Source organism: Engystomops pustulosus, chromosome 2 (assembly GCF_040894005.1).
Source record: "Engystomops pustulosus chromosome 2, aEngPut4.maternal, whole genome shotgun sequence".
Classification (NCBI taxonomy): domain Eukaryota; kingdom Metazoa; phylum Chordata; class Amphibia; order Anura; family Leptodactylidae; genus Engystomops; species Engystomops pustulosus.
In genome coordinates this window covers 1,535,780-1,557,656 of record NC_092412.1, presented here as the reverse complement: position 1 = coordinate 1,557,656, position 21,877 = coordinate 1,535,780, and the positions used below count along the sequence as shown (strand labels likewise).

Here is a 21,877-nt window from a genome sequence, read left to right as displayed (position 1 = left end):
GATTTTTTTCGGAAAGTTTTAGTTAATCCAGGGAGTTACTTTAGGGGTTGGGAGGGAATTTTTCCATACTTTGTGTATTGTGTGGTCTTTGGCCGGCTGCGGTTTCTCATGGCTGTGCTGATACTGTCGGTGCGGATCGATACTGACTGGATGGAGAACGATGACGCAACTGGAGGCAAGGAGTGATGACCTGCAATCTTCAGTGATGGAAGTATATACACACATCTACCCCTTGGCTATTCCTAATGTGTAATTATGAAGGGCCTCACTACAGATCTCACACTGGTCTCCAGGATAATCCTTCTGTGTGATCTACTATTCTAGTCTAATATTCTATATTCTGGTGTAATCCAGCATAATCTAGAATAATCTCACCAGATCTAATCTTCTTTGCAGATCTTCTCCTCGGCTCTACAGACATTACCTGGCTATGCTGTTTGCGATAGAAGAGATCAATGGAAGACAAGATTTATTACCCAACATCACTCTGGGCTACGAGATTTATAACACGAAGGGGCTGAAGCGAGGAACGGTTAAAGGCTCCATGTCCCTGATGACCGGAGGACAAGTCCTGGTGCCAAACTATGTCTGTCGTAAGGGGGAAGATCTGGTGGCAATCATTGGGGATCTGGAATCTTCTTCAACGTATATGATCTCTCAGCTGATCGGCCTGTATCACTATCCGCAGGTATCACAACCCAAGTCCTATGGTAGAGATCAAAACTATAGAAAAGGAAAATTATAAAAACCATTGAAACCAAAGTGCATCCAGTCATCCACTTATCTGTCTATTGAACTCACATAAATGGTATATATATATATATATATACAGCGCCCCCTCATTTACTAATATATACTGTGCCCCTCAATATACGCCAGCGCGGTGCTCATGCTGCTTACCTCTCCCTACTCCTGATCCCACTCCTTGGGCAGTGCGTGCGTCCCTGTCTCCCTGAGCTCATGGCGGCTTTAGAAAATTTAAAGGGCCGGCACACCATTAATTGGCGCTGGCCATTTCCCAGAATTCTATATAAATCTGCCTCTCCCTGCACACCCAGCGGGTCTTCATGTCTTGTGCCCTAGAGAAAGCTGTGCTCCATGCTCTATGCTGTTCTTTTGATTTCCCGTTGTGACTCTGGTTCCGTTATTGACTACGCTCCTCCCCTTCCGGCCTTGACCTATTGCTACATCCCCAACTCCGATACTGTGCTGCCCTTCCTGACCTCCTGCCTGTCCCAACTACGATTCCACTTAACGTCTTTGTACCTCACCTTGGCTGCCACTGCGGACAATGTCGCAGCTGTGGAACGACCTGGGGGTACCATGCCGCAGCAAGTCCAACCAGTTTTGCAGTGGGCTCTGGTGAAAACCGGTTGCCACCTAAATTCCAGTTCCAGGTGTTGGCTTACATCATCACCTGCGTTGGTCCAGTGGGTCCACTTCCCCAGGTTCAGCTACCTGTTCTGGCTGATCTTACCACCGTCGGGGTCCAGCAGTCCCGGCAGTTTGCTGTGCAAGGTGAACAGCTTGGTCAAGTCACCGCCATGTTGAGGCAAATAATGGCAACTCAGCAATAACGTCAAGCTCCTGTGGCTTCTCCTGCTACTCCGGTTAGCCTACCAACCGCTGAACCTAGGCTGAGATTATCCATACCATCTAAATATGATTGGGACCCAAAGTTGTGCAGGGTCTTTATCACCCAGTGCTCCCTTCATATTGAGCTCATGCCAACACACATCATCAAGGAACGGTCTAAGGTGGCATTCATCCACATCTTCTCTCCAGGAAAGCCCTGCCATAGGCTACTCCCATTTACAGTTACAGGTGACATCACCTCCTTCTTTGCTGAGTTCCGGTCTGTATTTGAGGAACCTGAACGAGCATCTTCAGTTGAGACCACACTGCTGAACCTCTGGAAAGGGGACTCATCTGTTGGTGACTATGTGGTTCGGTTCTGTACTTTGGCCTCTGAGTTAGCCTGGAATATAGCAGCCCTGATTGTGACCTTTAAAAGGGGACTTTCGGGACAAGTTAAAGTCACACTTTCTGCACATGACCAGTCGTCTACTCTGAGCGACCTCATATCTCTGGCCACTCGGATTGATATCTATTTTATGGAGCACTCTGAGGAGCAATGTCTCAAGCAAGCGCAAGTCCGGGTCCAGCGTTTGCCTCATTTGGCTCCACCTATGGTCACAAAGATCCACCTGCAGTGACAGCTGCAGAGGAACCGTCTTCAGGAGAACCTCTGTCTCTATTGTGCCAGCCTGGAACATTTCCTTCAGACCTGTCCACTCCATTCCCAGCATCCGGAAAACGCATGCACCTAGGGTTCATGGGAGAAGCGTCCCTAGGTGAGAACAAAGCTTTTACCTGTCTTCCTTAGCTCCAGGATGGTTAATTCATTTCAGCCTCTGCCTTCCTGGATTCCGGTTTGGCAGGAAACTTTGTGGATGCTGCCCCGGTCTCTCAGTACCATCTTCCTGCGGTCCGTCTTAAGAAGCAGCTGTTCATCTCATCAGTCAGGGGGCAGATACTCCAAGACCCGATCTGATACCACACTGAATCCCCATGACTACAAGTGGGGGTCTTGCACAAGGAGAGACTTTCCTTTTACGTGCTAACCCGGTGCATGTTTTCAGTTCTTCCGTGGTTGCAGCACCAAGCACTGGTGCTCTACACGCAGACTTTGTGCTCCATATGCAGACTTTGCTGATGTTTTTCAGAGAAGCAAGCAGAGACTCTGCCTATACAATGACCCCATGACTGTGCATCTCCCCCTTGGGGTCGAGTGTACCCCCTATCTGTTCCCAAAACTGTGGCCATGTCGACCTATGTAAAGGAGAACCGGCAGAAGGACTTTATACTCAAGTCTTCATCGCCTGCCGCTGCGGGATTCTTCTTTGTGGCCATTACTATCCCACATTTCTCCTCCCCGGTATCTCCCATTGTGGCACTGACCAAGAAGAATGCCAACCGTAAGGTCTGGCCTCCGGCGGCTGAAGAAGCATTCACTAAGCTGAAGTCTGCCGTTTCATCCATTTCCGTTCTCACCCAGCCTGATACTGAGAAACCATTCCTGCTAGAGGTTTACGCCTCATACGTTGGTGCTGGAGCCGTTCTCATCCAGAAAAGGCCCAAAGGCCGAACTACCACCTGTGGGTTCTTCTCCAAGACCTTTACAGCCGCAGAAAGAAACTACTCTATTGGTGATCGGGATTTATCCTGTGGCATACAAGCTGTGCCTTCCACCCACCATGCTCATCCCGAACTCCTTCCATGTCTCCCTCCTGAAGCCAGTCATCTTGAACCACCTCCTCCCGCTCCTGATGAAACTCATGTCTATAAGGTAAGGGAGGTCCTGAAGTTGAAGTTGGTCAGAGAAAAGCGGTTCTTTCTCATTGACTGGAAGGGGTTCAGTCCGGATGAGAGGTCCTGGGAGCCTGAAGACAATATCCTTGACCAGGATCTCCTGCAGAGATTTCTCCACCCTAAGAAGAGGGGGAGGCTGAAGGGAGGGTACTGTCACGGGTGCTGCCGCGACCCATATCGTGGGTCGCAGGCTCACCCGTGCCCCTTGGTACACCCCTTGCACTGCTAAGCTCTCCCCGCTCCTGATCATGGTCCTCGGGTCCTCCCCATTCACTAGAAGCGCACGCCAGTTTCAGAAACTTATTGGCGCTGGCTATTTTCCAGAATTCTATATAAATCTGCCTCTCCCTGCACACCCTGCTGGATCTTCGTTCCTTGTGCCATAGAGCTGTGTTCAATGCTCTGTGCTGTTCTTGTGATTTCACATTGTGACATCGGTTCCGTTCCTGACTATGCTCTTCTGCTGCCTGCCTTGACCTATTGCTACGTCCCTGACTCTGATCCTGTGCTGCCTGTCCTGACCCCCTGCCTGTCCCTGTCTACCTGGTGATACCACGCCGCAGCAAGTCCTTTGCGGCAGGCTCTTGTGAAATCTGGGTGACACATAGATTAAGGTTCTAGGTGTCAGCTTACGTCATCGTCTGCAGTGGTCCAGTGGGTCCACTTCCCCAGAAGCCTGACACAGCACACAGGGATATAGAGGGAAATTACACTGCTTATGCCCGCTATTGGTGGCTTCAGGCTGACGCCGCTGCCTAAAATCCCTGCACATTGCTAGAAGAGAGCTGCGTCGAACCTTGGAGGATGTGAGTTTAATATTTTTGAATAACGGTAACTTTCCTCAAAGCTTCCTTAAAGTCAAGCCTCATAAACATTAAGCAGGAGTAATAGCCTAGTGATGCGGGATAAAAGCCAAAACACTGTTCCAAAAGGAAGCGATTCTCAGCTGTAGACAACACTGTTTCAATGTTTTTGTATTTCCTCAGCAAACTGTAGGAAAGGATGTGGCTGGATGAGATGGCAGCCATGTTACACATCAGCTAGATACAGACTGTCATGCTACATATCACTGAGGGATAGTAATGGCTAGCCATGTTACTGACAACCGAGAGACAAGCACAAATGTTACCTGAAAGACCTAGATGGTGGCAGCCATGCTAAGCGTGACTTAGAGGAAGAGAGTCTGCATTACACCTCTTACCACTTACAGACACAACGTATAAAACAACACACAACGTCCAGCTCCATTCAGGATGTGTCACCACGTGCATTGTGAATGGATGATGTTACCTATAATAACATTGGGATTTTCTACTCTCCAGATCAGCTACGGGGCCATGGATCCCATCTTTACAGACCGTGTTCAATTTCCACATGTTTACCGGACGGTTCCCAATCAGAATTATCAGCATCGGGCTGTGGTCCAATTATTGAGACATTTTGGATGGACTTGGGTGGGAATCTTGAGTGCAGATGATGACAGCAGCGAGAGGGGAAGCCGAGACCTGAAGAATCTCATCCTGAGCAGCGGAGGTTGTGTGGAGTTTATGTACACGGTATCTGATAATAGGCAAAGAGAAAATGTGGAAGAAAAAATGATGTTATCATCGGCTAGAGTTGTGATTGTCAACAGTGATGTTCACTCTTCGAGCAGTGTAATACTTCACTTATCTATAATGAAATCTGGTAAAGTCTGGATCTTTCTGTCAGGTCTGACCTATTTTCAATTATCTGAAGTAGCATACATCCCAGAGGTGCTAAACGGGTCGCTGACCTTCCTCCTCCATAAGGGGGACATCCCTGGCCTGAGGGAGTTTATATACAATTATACCCCCTATGGTCACAAAGAGGACTATCTATTAAAAGACGTTTGGATTGGTTTGTTTGGCTGTTATCCGGTGTTGGCCAATATCAATCGGGCTATTCCGGCCCTTGATCCTTGTTCTGGTGATGAGACGTTGGAGTCCGTATCACTTCATCTCTATGATGTGGTCAATTTCAGAATTGTGCACAGCATTTACACCGCCGTCTACATTGTGGCCAATTCTCTTCATGAGATGCTGATGGACAAATCCCATGGAATCATCATGGAGCCTTCCATCCCGGAGAGACCTCTACAGCCGTGGAAGGTTTTCTATTACTTTTTATGTCCAAGTTGCATGTTGTTTGAAACAGAAGATCTTTGCTTCCTGTGACAAGAGTACAACAGGCTTTATGGTTACAGGACCGCCCTGAAACAAAGAAGCTTTATGGTTGTTGTAAACGGGTTATAGTAGTGCCCACGCAGTAACGTAACATTGCTATACACAACCTGTTGTAGTTATCTAACTCTCAGGATTAGGCTTCCTCACATCCCTCCTGCCGCACTTCTCTTACATTGGTTTCACCACAGGACAAAACCAGAAACCAGACCACATTACCAGCTTCAGGGTAACCATTCTACTCCTGGCTTTGGTTACATACATTCCCTTCCAGGCTGAGCTGTAGCCTATTCAGTCATTAAATGGAGCATTACTAGCCAAGGTCACCAGCTCTCAAAACCCCAGTAGACCCTCTACATACTCTAACAGGACCTTTATTAACAAATCTTTAGCTACAGCTCTCCCCATTTCTCCCATTCTACTGTCTGACCATCTCAGTCAACTATTCCCATTATAGGTTTTCATTGGTAATGTCCCATTTTACATAATAGTGTAGGTCTCCTTCCTCTAGTATTGAAGGCACCTGGTATTGTGTTGATTCTTATCTTGTTATCTTACACCTCTGTATATGTCTACAATTTGCTTTTGTGTTTGGTTTCTTTACTTTCAGCTGAATGGATATCTGAAGAGGCTCCATTTTACTTCTGGCTCCGGGGATGATATTTATTTTAGTAAGGATGGAGAGATCACCAGAGATCTTGATATCCAGAATTGGCTCATTAAGTCTGTTGACTACACAGATAAAACTTCCATTAATGTAGAAGATGTCCAGGCTATTGATGTGGGAACCTACAACCTCTCAGCTCCTGAGGACCAGCGGCTGGTCATCAATGACAGTCACATCTCCTGGCACCACAGTTTTACACAGGTGAGTTACCTTCTTTTCTGTTCATGTCCTTCCTCTAGTGTTCAGATCTCCTGATGGACAGACCATCTGAAATTCATGCTCAGGTAACAGACAAGAAGCCTCAGCCCACTAGCCATAATTCTCTTCCCAATTGCCTCGCAAACGCTAAGGGGAAAAGACAACTGGTCAAAGATCCCTTCTTGCAGCAAAGGGCTAAACATAGAAGCAAAGACAAAACAGATAAGAAGACCATCAGATTAAGATCACCACAAAAAGTGCAAATGCAGTATAATATCACAAGACAGTAGAATAGTCTGAACACAAGGCAAAAGTCAATATACCATGAAAACAAAAATCTGAATCACAAGCATGGAGCTAACTAAATAAGAAACTTATATAGCTTAATAAGGGTAAATATGTGATTTCTGAGAGGCAGCCTCAATAGTGATTTGGTCAGAACACAGAGAGCAAGGGAGCAATGTGAGAAGTGTGGAAGCTGTCAATCATAGTGGGTTGACTAGCGGATAGCCAAGAGGCAGGAAAGAGACAGGTGTGCTGCTAATCAATCGCCTCCTCAGTCGCAAGCAACAGAGAGAGAATGATGCTGACTCAATTGTTACACCATCACTAATAGTTCCCTATTGTCTGAGTTTGCTGGGCCCATCCTGCTTTTTTCCACAACTCTGTGGCCCATTCATCAGGATACACACATGATTAAATGACCCCCAAATGCTCCCCCTCATCCAAAGAATTAGTGGCAGGATAGCGCAGGAGGTGCTGTACCCCATGGACTCTGCACAATACATTTTTTGATCACTGTGAGAAGATTGAACAGTACGGAGTATCCTGAGCATCTTCCAGGAGAATGAAAAAACTATCACCCATGATACCGAGAAGCAGGTCACCCTTCTATATCACCAAACTAAAACACTGGGAGAATGTTTTTATAAATCCTCCTCAATATTGGGCAAATCCTATCTGTACAGTCAGTACATGGATCCTGCAGAGGACAGGATCTTCCCAATTAGGAAAAGCTGCACAGTCCTCTCTGTCCCCTCTCTGCACTCATCTCTATGACCGGAGGAGGACAGCACAGGAAGTTACAGGAGGGACCCCACTGCCTTGGACCAAGCCGTCTCTGCACACAAATCTTACATCACATCAGCGGGAAGAACAATAGATGTGGAATGTGTATTATAGACTTCGAATGCCACACATATAAGCAGCAGGAGCTGCGGGGAGCGAAGGGCATGGGTGAGGCCATGACGGTCGTGGAAACACCCGTGACAAACCTTTTAAATAAACAAAAAATCATCTAAGGATACTCACCTGTGCTCCTCTTTATTCCGATCCTGGCTCTGTCCTTTGCTAAACCAGGATGACTCAGAAAACAAATTTATAAAAAGCAGCACAAAGCACGGACACAAAATGCTAATTACTCACCACCTCTCTCTCCCTTCACATGACGTCACCTCCCACTCCCGGCATGCTGGGACATGGATAATTAGCATCCTGGAGCACCGTACAACTTGTCCCAGACTTTCTAGGTGATCCCAGTGTGTCAAACTTAGCAGAAGGCAGCGCCGGGATCAGAATGAAGAGGAGCCCAGGTGAGTATCCTTAGATGTTTTTTTGCCTTTTAAATGGTTAATTTCCTTTATTATCTTTCCAATCATTCCAGCTCCCTCGATCATCATGTAGTGAGACTTGTGAACCCGGATACCGGAAGAGGACTGAGAGCTTCCACATTTGTTGCTACAGTTGTGTCGTATGTTCTGAGGGGGAGATCTCCAACACCTCAGGTGGGGAACTAGATGCGTCTGTGTAGATAGAGGGATCCCAAGACTAGTAGATGTTCATCACAATCCCAGCACAGAGACCCCCAGAGACCATATAAGTGCAGGACATCCCCACAGCTCAAAAGTGTCTTATTTTATCAAAAATTGGACATTCCTGAAGTATTGGAAGAAATTGAGGAGGCCAACCATGAGACATTTCTGGAAAGAGTCTTCTCTTAATAAATTTTGCTGGTGAATGATATCTTACTACTAGAGATGAGCAAACATACTCGTCCGAGCTTGATGCTGGTTGGAGCATTAGCGTACTCGAAACTGCTCATTGCTCGGACGAATACTTCGCCCGCTCGAGAAAATGGCATCTCCCGCCGTTGTGATTTTTGGCGGCCAGAAACAGAACCAATCACAAGCCAGGAGACTCTGCACTCCACCCAGCATGACGTGGTAACCTTACACGTCGATAGCAGTGGTTGGCTGGCCTTATCAGGTGACCCCGGAATAGACTAGCCCCTGCCCGCGCTGCTCGGATCATTCTGTGTCTGGATGCCGCTAGGGAGAGAGCTGCTGCTGGTCAGGGAAAGCGTTAGGCTGTTCTATTAGAATAGTGTTAGGCAGGAGTGATTCTACAAGAACCCAACAGCCCTTCTTAGGGCTACAATAGCGTTATATTTTCCTTTTTTGTGTTTGCTTGTGGCTGGGCTTGCTGGCATTAGTAGTGCAGCTAGTACCATATTGTGAGGAATTTGAAGGGAGACTTGTGTTTAGCTCTTAGTGACACACATATCCATCTCAAACACCGAAGTGGGACAATTTATTAGGGGTTTGATTAGAATTAGGCAGAGTCTGCTGATTTATTTTTTTTTACCTTTATTTCTTTTTATAACTCAAAGTCATCAGGCACAGCACAAAATCCAGTTGTGTGCTGTCAGTGTAGGTTAGAAACTAGCCATAGCAATAGGATAGCATCGTTTTGTTTAAAAAAATAAATAAATAAAAAAAATAAATACAAAAAAAAAATTTAAAGTTTACACTTTAATTTGGAAAATGTTTAACCCGAGGGCTTGGGGTAGAGGACGAGGGCGTGGATGTGGGCGTCCAACTACTGCAGGGGTCAGAGGCCGTGGTCCTGGGCGGGGTGAGACACCACCTGCTGATGAGGGAGCAGGGGAACACCGCAGAGCTACACTCCCCAGGTTCATCATGTCTCAAGTTACTGGGACTCGTGGTAGAGCTTTGTTGAGGCCAGAACAGTGCGAAGAGGTGATGTCGTGGATTGCGGACAATGCTTCTAGCCATTTGTCCACCAGTCAGCATATGAACCGGCATACTCTGAGGAACTGTTTTCTGGACCCTTCCCACAGTCACAAACCACTTGTCCGGTTGCTGCTGAGCTATTTTCCGATGCCCAGGTTTTCCACCGGTCGCAGTCTGTGGGTGATGATGACATTATTGACGTAGTGGAAGAAGTGTGTAAAGAGGTGTTGGACGATGAGGAGACACGGTTGTCAGACAGTGGTGAAGTTGTTGTCAGGGCAGAAAGTCTGAGGGGGGAGCAGACTGAGGGATCGGAGGATGATGAGGTGACAGACCCAAGCTGGGTTGATAGGCCGGGTGAACACAGTGCTTCTGAGATGGAGGCGAGTCCTATAGCAGAACAGGTTGGAAGAGGCAGTGGTGGGGCCAGACGGAGAGGCAGGGCCAGAGCTGGTGCATCAGCGCCAAATGTTTCCCGTAGTCAAGCTCCCGTGGCGAGGGCTAGATTTTCAGAAGTCTGGAGGTTCTTTAAAGAAACACCGGATGACCGACGGACTCTGGCGTGCAACCTATGCCAAACCAGGATCAGCAGGGGTTCCACAACTACTAGCTTAACTACCACCAGTATGCGCAGGCATATGAATGCTAAACACCCCACTCAATGGCACCAAGCCCGTTCACCTTCGGCTGGGCACACCACTGCTCCTTCCCCTGTGTCATCTGCTAGTCAGCCCCCTGCCCAGGACCCCAGCCCAAACACCTCCCGTGCGAAAACCCCATCTTCGCCTCCACAGCATCCGCCAGCATTCAGCTCTCCATACCCCAGACGATGGAGCGCAAAAGGAAGTATAGCGCAACCCACCCACACGCCCAAGCCCTCAACGTCCACATCTCCAAGTTGCTTAGCCTGGAGATGCTGCCCTATAGGCTGGTAGAGACTGAGGCCTTTCGAAACCTCATGGCGGCGGCCGCCCCTCGGTATTCGGTCCCCAGCCGCCACTACTTTTCCCGATGTGCTGTCCCAGCCCTGCACCAGCACGTGTCAGAGAACATCATCCGTGCCCTTTCCCAACGCCGTTTCTGACAAGGTCCACCTGACCATAGACACGTGGACGAGTGCTGCCGGTCGGAGCCACTATATATCGCTGACGGCACATTGGGTTAACTTGGTGGAGGCTGGGACCGAGTCTGACCCTGGGGCTGGTCATATACTGCCGACGCCGAGGAATGCGGGGCCTACCTCGGTCCAGGTCTCAAAGGCCTACTATGCCTCCTCCTCCTCCCACCCCTCCTCCACCTCCTCAGAATTACCATCCGTGGGCATGGCGCCATCAGTCGGTAGCTCTAGGCACAGCGGCAGTGCCGTCGCTAAGCGACAGCAGGCGGTGCTCAAACTGCTGAGCCTAGGCGATAAAAGGCACACCACCCAAGAGCTATTACAGGGCATCACGGCGCAGACCGATTTGTGGCTGGCACCGCTGAACCTGAAGCCAGGCATGGTTGTGTGTGACAACGGCCGTAACCTGGTGGCGGCTCTGCAACTCGGCAGACTGACACATGTGCCATGCCTGGCCCATGTGTTGAATCTCATAGTTCAGCGTTTCCTCAAGACATACCCCAATCTGTCTGATTTGCTCACGAAGGTGCGCCGCATCTGTGTGCATTTCAGGAAGTCCAGCACAGATGCTGCCACTCTCAGGGCAGCGCCGCCTCCAACTGCCCGCTCACCGACTGTTGTGCGACGTGCCCACGAGGTGGAATTCAACACTGACCATGTTACCAGGGTGTACCAGCAGCGCAGAGCGATTGTAGACTGCCAGATGTCAACTTCCACCAGAACTGGTAGTCAGGTCAGTCAGCTTCCTCAAGTCTACAATGAGGAGTAGACGTGGATGTCTGATATCTGTCAGGTGCTGAGTAACTTTGAGGAGTCAACACAGATGGTCAGTGGCGATGCCGCCATCATCAGCCTCACCATCCCGCTGCTTGGCCTGTTGAAAAACTCTCTGGTCAGCATGAAGTCGGAAGCTTTGCGCTCGTCACAAGAGACGGCGGAAGAAGATTCCCTTGTTGATAGCCAAAGCACCGTTAGGTCTGTTTCTCAGCGCATATCGGAGGAGGTGGAGGAGGATGAGGAGGAAGAGGAGGAGAATGTTGGCGAGACAGAAGAGGGGACCATTGTTCAGTCCTTCACTGTTCAGCGTGTATGGGCAGAAGAAGAGGAGTTGGAGGAGTTGGAGGAGGAGGAAATGGGCAGTCAGGCCAGTGAGGGGAGTGAATTCTTGCGCATTGGGACTCTGGCGCATATGGCAAATTTCATGCTAGGCTGCCTATTGTCAGGATCAGTGGATCCTCTGGACCACCGCGGGAGATGTAACTAGCCAACATCCGGAACCGGAGCCTAGCGGCACCTGGTATTCACCAGAGCCCGCCGCAAAGCGGGTTGGACTTGCTGCGTCAGGATACCACTAGGTCGTTCCCAGGTGCGACTAGCCCACGGTGGCAGCCGAGGTCGAGGTACCTTAGCGGATGACAGGTCCAGGCACAGGGTGAGGGCAGGCGGCAGAGATGCAACGTCAGGTCCAAGTCCGGGGTCAGCAACAGGAGGTCCAGGCAGAAGGGGACGGGAACACAGGCACAGGAACACAGCAACATGGAGGAACACGGGAAACACAGGACTTGGGAGCGGAGACACACAGGAACGCAGGAATACACAGGAACGCAGGAATACACAGGAATGCAGGAAAACACAGGAATGCAGGAAAACACAGGAACGCAGGAATACACAGGAACGCAGGAAAACACAGGAACACAGGAATATTCGCTTGGAAGCTTTCTCTAAGGCTAAGAGGCACAAAGATCCGGCAAGGGTCACAGGAAGGGGAAGAAACTTATAGCAGGCCAGCGCCAATTATTGGCGTGCTGGCCCTTTAAATCTAAGAGTGACGGCGCGCGCGCCCTAGGAGACGGGGACGCGTGCGCCGAGCTGCGGGAGCCAGGGAGGACATCCGAGACAGCGATCGCGGGAGCACCCGTGACAGTTCCCCCCCCTCCCCTTTGACCTCCCCCTCTTCTTCCTGCGGCCAATAAACCTCTGGAGGAGAGTCCGATCCAAAATGTTCTCTTCGGGCTCCCAGGATCTCTCCTCAGGCCCGAACCCCCTCCAGTCTACAAGAAACAACCGCTTACCCCTCACAAACTTCATGTCCAGAACTTCCTTAACCTCATAGACGTCTGGGGAATCCGCCTCAGGAGCAGGAGGAGGGGATTGTTGGGAGGAGCGGTTCAGGATGACAGGTTTCAGGAGGGAGACATGGAAGGAGTTCGGTATGCGCATAGAAGGAGGAAGGCGGAGTTTGTAGGCCACTTGATTGATGCACTTGATTACCTCGAAAGGACCAAGGAACCGGGGACCGAGCTTGTAGCTAGGTATCTTGAGTCGGACGTATCTGGAAGATAACCATACTTTTTCACCAGGAGAAAAGACGGGAGGAGCCCGACGCCTCTTATCAGCCTGGGTCTTGATAAGGTCTGTAGCTCGCAGAAGAGACTGGCGGGTCTGGTCCCAAATAGAGTTGAGGTCCAACAGCAGATCCTCAACCGCAGGGACATCAGAGGGAGTAGACAGCGGAAGAGGAGGGCGAGGAATACGTCCATAGACCACGAAGAATGGACATAAGCCAGTAGACCCAGAGTCCAGGGAATTATATGAGAACTCAGCCCAGGGTAGGAGGTCAGCCCAGTTGTCCTGACGGGCTGAGACGAAGTGACGGAAATAGCAGCCCAAAGTCTGGTTCACCCTCTCCACTTGACCATTAGACTGAGGGTGGTAGGCAGAAGAAAAGTCAAGATTGACCTGCAGTTGGTTACACAAGGAACACCAGAATTTTGACACAAACTGGACTCCACGATCGGACACGATGTGCAGCGGAAGACCATGCAGCCGGAAGATATGTCTGAAGAAAAGGCCGGCAAGCTGTGGAGAAGACGGAAGACCTGGAAGAGGAACAAAATGTGACATCTTCGAAAACCGGTCCGTCACCACCCAGATGACAGTACAGCCCGAGGAGACAGGCAGATCAGTGACAAAATCCATTGCCACGTGGGACCACGGGCGACTGGGTATCGGTAACGGTAATAACAGTCCAGCTGGCTTGAGATGAGAGGCTTTGTTGCGGGAACAGGAGGAGCAGGATCCCACAAACTCCCGAACATCTTTGACCAGGTCAGGCCACCAGTAGTAGCGGGAGATGAGGGCCACGGTGCGTTGCACTCCAGGGTGCCCAGCCACACGGGAAGAATGTCCCCAAGACAAAATCCTCTTCCGAAGAGCAGGTCTAACATATGTCTTGCCAGGAGGTAGCTGCCGAAGATCAACAGGAGCTGCAACAACAAGCTGGTCCGGAGAAATTATATGCCGAGGAGCTGGTTCCTCTCCAGTCACATCAGAGGCACGGGATAGAGCATCAGTCTTGACGTTCTTGTCAGCCGGACGAAAATGGATTAGCAGGTTGAAACGGGAAAAGAACAATGACCACCAGGCTTGCCTGGGATTCAGGCGCTGGGCTGACTGGAGGTATAACAAGTTCTTGTGGTCAGTGTACACACATACAGGAGCACCCTCCAGAAGATACTGCCATTCCTCCAGAGCAAGTTTAATGGCCAAGAGCTCTCGGTCACCAATCGAATAATTTCTTTCAGCTGGGGAAAATGTTTTTGAAAAGAAGCCGCAAGTGGAAGTTCCGCCCCTGGGCCCTTTTTGGGTGAGGACCGCTCCAGCTCCTACGGAGGATGCATCCACCTCAAGAAAGAAAGGTTGTCGGTATCAGGCCTAGAGAGTACTGGAGCTGAGGCAAAAGCGGACTTTAACTTGGAGAAGGCCTCTTCAGCTGTAGGAGACCAGGAACATGGATTGGCACCCTTCTTAGTGAGGGCCACGATGGGAGACACCACAGTGGAAAAATGGGGAATAAACTGTCGATAATAATTTACAAACCCCAGGAACCTCTGTATGGCTCGGAGGCCCTCTGGGCGAGACCACTGAAGAACTGCAGACAGTTTTGCGGGATCCATCTGGAGGCCTTTGTCGGAAATTATATAACCAAGAAATGGAAGACTGTGCTGGTGAAACTGGCATTTCTTCAGTTTGGCGTACGTGTCTCTGGTGGGATTCAAGGTCCGGAGAGTACACCAGGATGTCATCCAGGTAGACCACGACACATGTATAGAGGAGGTCCCGGAAAATGTCATTAACAAATTCTTGAAAGACAGCAGGGGCATTACACAGTCCAAAGGGCATTACTAAATATTCAAAATGCCCATCCCGGGTATTAAACGCCGTCTTCCACTCGTCACCTTTGCGGATCCGGATGAGATTGTAAGCACCCCGAAGATCCAGTTTGGAGAACACCTTGACGCCGCGCAGGCGATCAAAGAGTTCCGTGATCAACGGCAAGGGGTATCGGTTTTTAACCGTGATCTTATTCAGCCCACGATAGTCTATACAGGGACGTAAGGAGCCGTCTTTCTTGGTGACAAAGAAGAATCCTGCACCAGCCAGAGAGGAGGACTTGCGTATGAAACCCCTCTTAAGATTCTCCTTGATGTATTCAGACATAGCAGCCATCTCAGGAACAGAAAGCGGATAGACCCTACCTCTGGGGAGAGTGGCACCCGGAAGGAGATCCACAGGGCAATCATAGGAACGATGTGCAGGTAGTGTCTCAGCTTGTCTCTTGGAAAACACATCTGCGAAGTCCATATACAGATCGGGAAGTCTCTGCAGGGATTTGTGAGACAACGTAGAAGTCCTTACAGGCAGTGGATGAAGGACCCGCATGCAATGTGAGGAACAATCCGGACCCCAACGGAGAATCTCTCCAGAAGACCAGTCCAGAACAGGGGCATGAAGCTGCAGCCAGGGGAGACCCAGCAGTAGAGCAGATGTGCTTTGGGGCAGCACAAAAAAAGAAAGTCTCTCTTGATGTAGGGCACCAACTTGCAGAAGCAGGGGTTCCGTGCGAAACCAGATGGGCACGGAGAGAATCTGACCATTGACCGAGACAATGGACAATGGCTTCTCGAGACGAACCACCGGGAAGTGATGCTGAGAGACCAAGGCTGCATCCACATAGTTCGCTGTAGAGCCAGAATCCAGGAAGGCAGAAACCTGGATCTGGGTACCGGTGCCAGCGCTGAGGAGCACGGGAAGAGTCAGACGTGGAGAAGCTGTACTTACACCTAGGGACGCCTCTCCCAAGAAGCCTAGGTGCTGGCGTTTCCCGGACGTTGAGGACGGACAGGACAGGAACTGATGAAGTGCTCTGGGCTGGCACAGTACAGACAGAGGTTCTCCTGTCGTCGTCTTGAACGCTCCTGTAGGGAGAGCCGAATTCTGTCCACCTGCATAGGTTCCTCAGCAGACAATTCAGGCGAAGGCTGGAGAGGTCTTTGAAAGGCAGGAGCCAGGCGAGGAAAACGTCTTACCCGGGCTTGAGGGTGCTCGGTGCAGAGTTCCTCGGCGTGTTCCTTGAACCGAACATCAATCCGAGTGGCCAGAGTGATAAGACCACTCAGAGTTGACGGCAGGTCCCGAGCAGCCAGAGCGTCCTTAACCTGCGCAGAGAGTCCCTTCTTAAAGGTAGCGATGAGGGCTGCATCGTTCCAGGCAAGTTCAGAGGCCAGGGTGCGGAACTGAACCACATACTCTCCCACAGACGAGCTGCCTTGGCGCAGGTTCAGTAAAGCAGTCTCGGCAGAAGAGGCCCGTGCAGGTTCCTCAAATACGGCCCGGAACTCTGCCAGAAAAGCCGTGAGAGTAGTCGTGACTGGGTCGCCTCTATCCCAAAGAGGGGTAGCCCAGGCCAGAGCTTTCCCGGAGAGGAGACTGACGAAGAATGCCACCTTAGACCGCTCCGAGACAAATTGCGAAGGCATGAGCTCTATTTGCAGAGAGCACAGAGTTATAAAGCCCCGGCAATCCTTGGGGTCTCCGTCAAACTTGCGGGGCATAGACAGCCGAAGTCGGGGTTCAGCGGCAGGAAGACAGACCGGAACGGCAGGAGTCGCTGGAGCGGGCACAGGAGCCTGTTGCTGTTGCTGGGTGGCTAGCAGCTGTTGCAGCATGGTGGTGACTTGATCCAGCTGTTCACGCTGAGCGTCAATCTCCCGGGATTGCTGGACCCCAATGGCGGCAAAGTTGGGACGAGTAGGAAGCGGAACCTCGGCGGTATCCATGGCCGGATCTTACTGTCAGGATCAGTGGATCCTCTGGACCACCGCGGGAGATGTAACTAGCCAACACCTGGAACCGGAGCCTAGTGGCACCTGGTATTCACCAGAGCCCGCCGCAAAGCGGGTTGGACTTGCTGCGGCAGGATACCACTAGGTCGTTCCCAGGTGTGACTAGCCCACGGTGGCAGCCGAGGTCGAGGTACCTTAGCGGATGACAATCTCGTAGACAGGTCCAGGCACAGGGTCAGGGCAGGCGGCAGAGATGCAACGTCAGGTCCAAGTCCGGGGTCAGCAACAGGAGGTCCAGGCAGAAGGGGACGGGAACACAGGCACAGGAACACAGCAACACGGAGGAACACGGGAAACACAGGACTTGGGAGCGGAGACACACAGGAACGCAGAAATACACAGGAACGCAGGAAAACACAGGAACGCAGGAAAACACAGGAACGCAGGAAAACACAGGAACGCAGGAATACTCGCTTGGAAGCTTTCTCTAAGGCTAAGAGGCACAAAGATCCGGCAAGGGTCACAGGAAGGGGAAGAAACTTATAGCAGGCCAGCGCCAATTATTGGCGTGCTGGCCCTTTAAATCTAAGAGTGACGGCGCGCGCGCGCCCTAGGAGACGGGGACACGCGCGTCGAGCTGCGGGAGCCAGGGAGGACATCGCGGGAGCCAGGGAAGGTGAGCGGGACCCGGGACCGGGGGCAGCAGCAGGAACACGGGTGCGCCCGCGATCCGAGACAGCGATCGCGGGAGCACCCGTGACACCTATCCCGTGACCCTCGCGTTCAAAGAATTTATTCTAGCTCCGATTACTGGGTATTCACTCTCCTGGACCCACGGTACAAGCAAAATCTTTCCATTCTCATCCCTGGAGAGGAAAGGAGTGTGAGAATGCATGAATACCAGCAGGCCCTGGTGCACAAGCTGAAACAGTATTTCCCTTCTGACAGCGCTAGCGGCAGAGGGCGTACTTCTGCGGGACAAGTAGCGAGGGAGAGTAGGCGAACAGGCAGCTTGTCCAGCACTGGCAGGGGTACGCTTTACAAGGCCTTTGCCAGTTTTATGTCATCCCAGCAAGACACTGTCACCTGTCGCCAGTCTCAGCAGAGTAGGGCTGATCTTTACAGAAAGATGGTGAGGGAGTACGTAGCTGACCATACCATCGTCCTAAATGATCACACAGCTCCCTACAACTACTGGGTTTCAAAGCTGGACATGTGGCACGAACTGGCGCTGTACGCCTTGGAGGTTCTTGCCTGCCCTGCCGCTAGCGTGTTGTCTGAGTGGGTTTTCAGTGCAGCTGGTGGCATCATCACCGATAAGCGTACATGCCTGTCGACTGACAGCGCTGACAGGCTGACGCTTATCAAGATGAATAAAGCCTGGATTTCTCAGGATTTCCATTCTCCACCAGGTGAAGGAAGCTCAACCTGAATAATTTATGCACTCCTCCTCCTCATTGTCCTCCTTCTCCTCCTCTTTGTACACTAAAGCAGAGGAAACTGGCTATTTTTTGCCAGGTCCAACTGGCTCTAGCTATAGTACTCTATGTATTTAATTTTTCTGGAGGGCCACCTACCCGGTCCTCTGTTTTAAACAATTTTTGGGAGTGCCACATACAGGCACTCAATCTATTTAATTTTTCTGGAGGACCACCTACCTGCTCCTTTGGTTTGAAAACTTTATTTGACTGCCACATACAGGCACTCAATCTATTTAATTTTTCTGGAGGACCACCTACCTGCTCCTCTGGTTTGAAAAAGTTTTTGGACTGCCACATACAGGCACTCAATCTATTTAATTTTTCTGGAGTACCACATACCTGCTACTCTGGTTAGAAAACTTTTTTGGACTGCCACATACAGGCACTCAATCTATTTAATTTTTCTGGAGGATCACCTACCTGCTCCTCTGGTTTGAAAACTTTTTTGGACTGCCACATGCAGGCACTATCCAAATTAAATTGTCTCCATAGCAGCCTCCACATGTCGTCTTTTTAGCTGGCTCCACACGTTGTCTCCATTGCTACCTCCACACGTCATCGCCATAGCTGCCTCCAAAAGTCGTCCATACAGCTGCCTCCATACATGGTCCCCTTATCAAACGAACTGTGTCAGACAGAATTTTGGGTTGTTTTCATGGATTCCACATCAAACTTGTTAACTTTGTCACCACCCTGCTGTGTAATCCACAAAATATACTGGCAAACTTTTATCATTTACCAATATTATTTCAGCGCTTCTTGCGCATCTGTTTACATTCCCCTCACCCACCATATCCCAAACTTATAAGAACGCTACTACACTTGATCTTATACAAAAGGTTCTTAGAAGTGCTGTTTGGGGAGTAGCCTAGAGACAGGGGCTTGGATTGGCGAAAGCTCGCCTGTCAGCAGTGCGCCAGCTCCATCTCAAGATCCAACTAACATAGTTTTAACTGCAGCACCTTTAATCTACTACTAGTTCACTGCCTCCATACATGGTCCCCTTATCAAACGAGCTGTGTCAGGCAGAATTTTCAGGTGTTTCACCAGATACATAGTGGAACGCGGCCCATCTGTCGCCGCCATGCTGGAGACCTGAAGTTGCAATCATAGCAGCGCAATATGGATGCCCCATACTGTCACTCTTAATCATGGAACCATTTCCGTAAAAACAATTAAAAATAGAACCGCTATGCTATTCCATTATTCCTAGGTGAAATATTCAAACGACCCCGCCTGCTTTGAAAATTATAATTTCTTCAAAGTAAACGCTTCTGGCCCCCAGGCCCATTTTGGGTGGGGAGGAGCCGAGAGACAGGGGCAGTGGACCGCCAGCTCCATCCCAAGATTAGGCAGCCTCAGAGGCATCCATGCATGCTGCCCCTGCTGTTTCCTGTCCATTTTGCCTCCACGATCCTCCACAGCGTCCACCAATGTCTCCATGCGCAACTTTCAACTCTCTATACCCCAGACACTGGAGCACGAGAGGATATGCAGCACATCATCCCCTTATCTAACGAGCTGTGTCAGGCAGAATTTTCAGGTGTTTCACCAGATACATAGTGGAACTCGGCCCATCTGTCGCCGCCATGCTGGAGACCTGAAGTTGCAATCATAGCAGCGCAATATGAATGCCCCATACTGTCGCTCTTAATCATGGAAGTCGTCTCCATAGCTGCCTCCACATGTCGTCCCCTTATCAAAAGAGCTGTGTCAGGCTCATTTTTCGGGTGTTTCACCAGATACGTTATGGAACTTGGTCACTATGTCGCCACCATGCTGTGTTATCGACTAAATGTACCGTCAACCTTTTGTTGACATAGGAAATCATTTCAGCGCTTCTTGCTCACCTCCTTTGGTTCCTCTCTGCCACCCATTGGTTTGAAGCCTGAGTCCATTTAGGGTATGTCGCCATGCCACTCTCTAGCCTGCCGCTGCTGCCGCTGCCTCTGCATGCCGTCCCCTATAGTGTCAGGGTCAATTATTGCATGTTTTAGATGCTATCTAGCCTCATTCGGTCACTCTGACATGGCCATGCTGTTGCCCATAATTTTGGCATAATGGTGTGATTAAGCAGCCTCAGAGGCATCCATACATGCTGCCCCTGCTGTTTCCTGTCCATTTCCTTGTGTTTCCATCCTTTTCTGAGGTTCCCAGGTACCCGAGCATTTTAGTGCTCGCTCATCTCTACTTACTACTAAAAGTTTCCTCTAGGGCTCCTGCCCATATCAGTGATATGACCTTTAGCCATGGTTTTTCTTGCTGGTCCTGTCTCTCCCCAGTAAATATACTGTCCATCACACTTTCTTACCAAGTGGATATAAGATTTCCATTGTCTTTACTTTTCAAGTAACTTTACTCTTGTATACTGTAGATGCAGATGAATGTGTGAAGTGTCCTGAAGATCACTACTCCAATGAGATGAGAACTTCCTGCCTCCTGAAGACCATTGAATTTCTCTCCTATGATGATGGACTGGGAATGTGTTTGGCTCTTCTCTCCATTATCCTTTGTATGATGACTTGTGCTGTGCTGGGGATCTTCTGGAAATATCACCAGACTCCGGTAGTGAAGGCCAATAACCAGAAGATCAGCTATGTCCTCCTGGTGTCTCTACTCTTCTCCTTCCTCTGCTCCTTATTATTCATTGGACGTCCCATGGCAGTTACCTGTTTGCTGAGACAATCCGTCTTTGGGATCTTTTTCACAGTGTCTGTATCTTGTGTTCTGGCTAAATCCTTCTTGGTTGTGTTGGCCTTCAAGGCCACCAGGCCTGGGAGTAAGTTAAAAGACTGGGTGGGGTCTGGTGTGTCCATCAGTGTAGTTGTCCTCTGCTCGGTGGGACAACTCATCATATCCATGGTCTGGCTGATCTCCTCTCCACCATTTCCAGACTATGACCTGCAATCGGACAGTAAGAAGATGATACTACGCTGTAATGAAGGTTCTGCGGTGGCTTTCTACATTCTGATTGGTTACATGGGATTATTGTCCTTATTCAGTTTCCTTGTGGCTTTCCTGGTGAGGAAGTTACCGGCCAGCTACAATGAGGCCCAGCTCATCACATTCAGCATGCTGCTGGTCTGCAGTGTGTGGATCTCCTTCATCCCGGCATATCTCAGCACCAAGGGCAAATACATGGTGGCGGTGGAGGTATTTGCCATCCTGACCTCTAGTGCAGGGCTGCTGGGCTGTATCTTCATCCCCAAGTGTTACATCATCCTGGTCACTCCGGAGATGAACACCAGGCAGAGGCTCATCGGGAAGCCATGAGGACTTTAATATGACAGAAGTGACTCCTGATTCTACCAATGTTTGGAAGAACCTTTGTAAATTAGTGATGAGTAAATCTATTTGTTGTTTCATAGATTCTGTAGATAAATATGTCCCAGTATCTCCAGTGTTCTGTCTCAGGCCACCAGCGACAGATCCTTGGATATGTACACTGCAGTATCATGTCCACTCAGGTATGTAGCAGGTAAATCCATTGTGTGTATGATGGGAAGTTCTTCAGTGACAGCTGAATTCTCTGAATGTGACTGATCTGTAATCACAGTCATACAGTATTAGGGGCCCCTACCTACAGTCTTGCTCGGGCCCTAGCGTGTCTATAATCGGCGGGTGTCCTGATGGGGGACCTAGAGGACTAGGTGTCCCGAGTGGGGTCCTGCGGCTGCTTTAGTT

General features: G+C 50.0%; 1 protein-coding gene across 1 annotated transcript; it reads left to right on the top strand.

Annotated features, from left to right (window-relative positions):
* Positions 1-405: 405 nt before the first annotated feature.
* On the top strand, positions 406-21,466 carry LOC140116344 (vomeronasal type-2 receptor 26-like). The gene is made up of 5 exons (XM_072132871.1): positions 406-688; positions 4,695-5,501; positions 6,184-6,441; positions 8,102-8,222; positions 20,568-21,466. The coding sequence occupies exons 1-5, from the start codon at positions 431-433 to the stop codon at positions 21,464-21,466; spliced, it is 2,343 nt and encodes a 780-aa protein (XP_071988972.1). The 5' UTR covers positions 406-430.
* The last annotated feature ends 411 nt before the right edge of the window (positions 21,467-21,877 follow it).

Excerpts from the sequence above, each read along its gene's own strand:
- LOC140116344 (XM_072132871.1), top strand. The coding sequence starts at position 431 with ATGCTGTTTGCGATAGAAGAGATCAATGGAAGACAAGATTTATTACCC. Across the intron at positions 689-4,694 it reads GCCTGTATCACTATCCGCAG|ATCAGCTACGGGGCCATGGA; the intron begins GTATCACAACCC and ends TCTACTCTCCAG. Across the intron at positions 5,502-6,183 it reads GACCTCTACAGCCGTGGAAG|CTGAATGGATATCTGAAGAG; the intron begins GTTTTCTATTAC and ends CTTTACTTTCAG.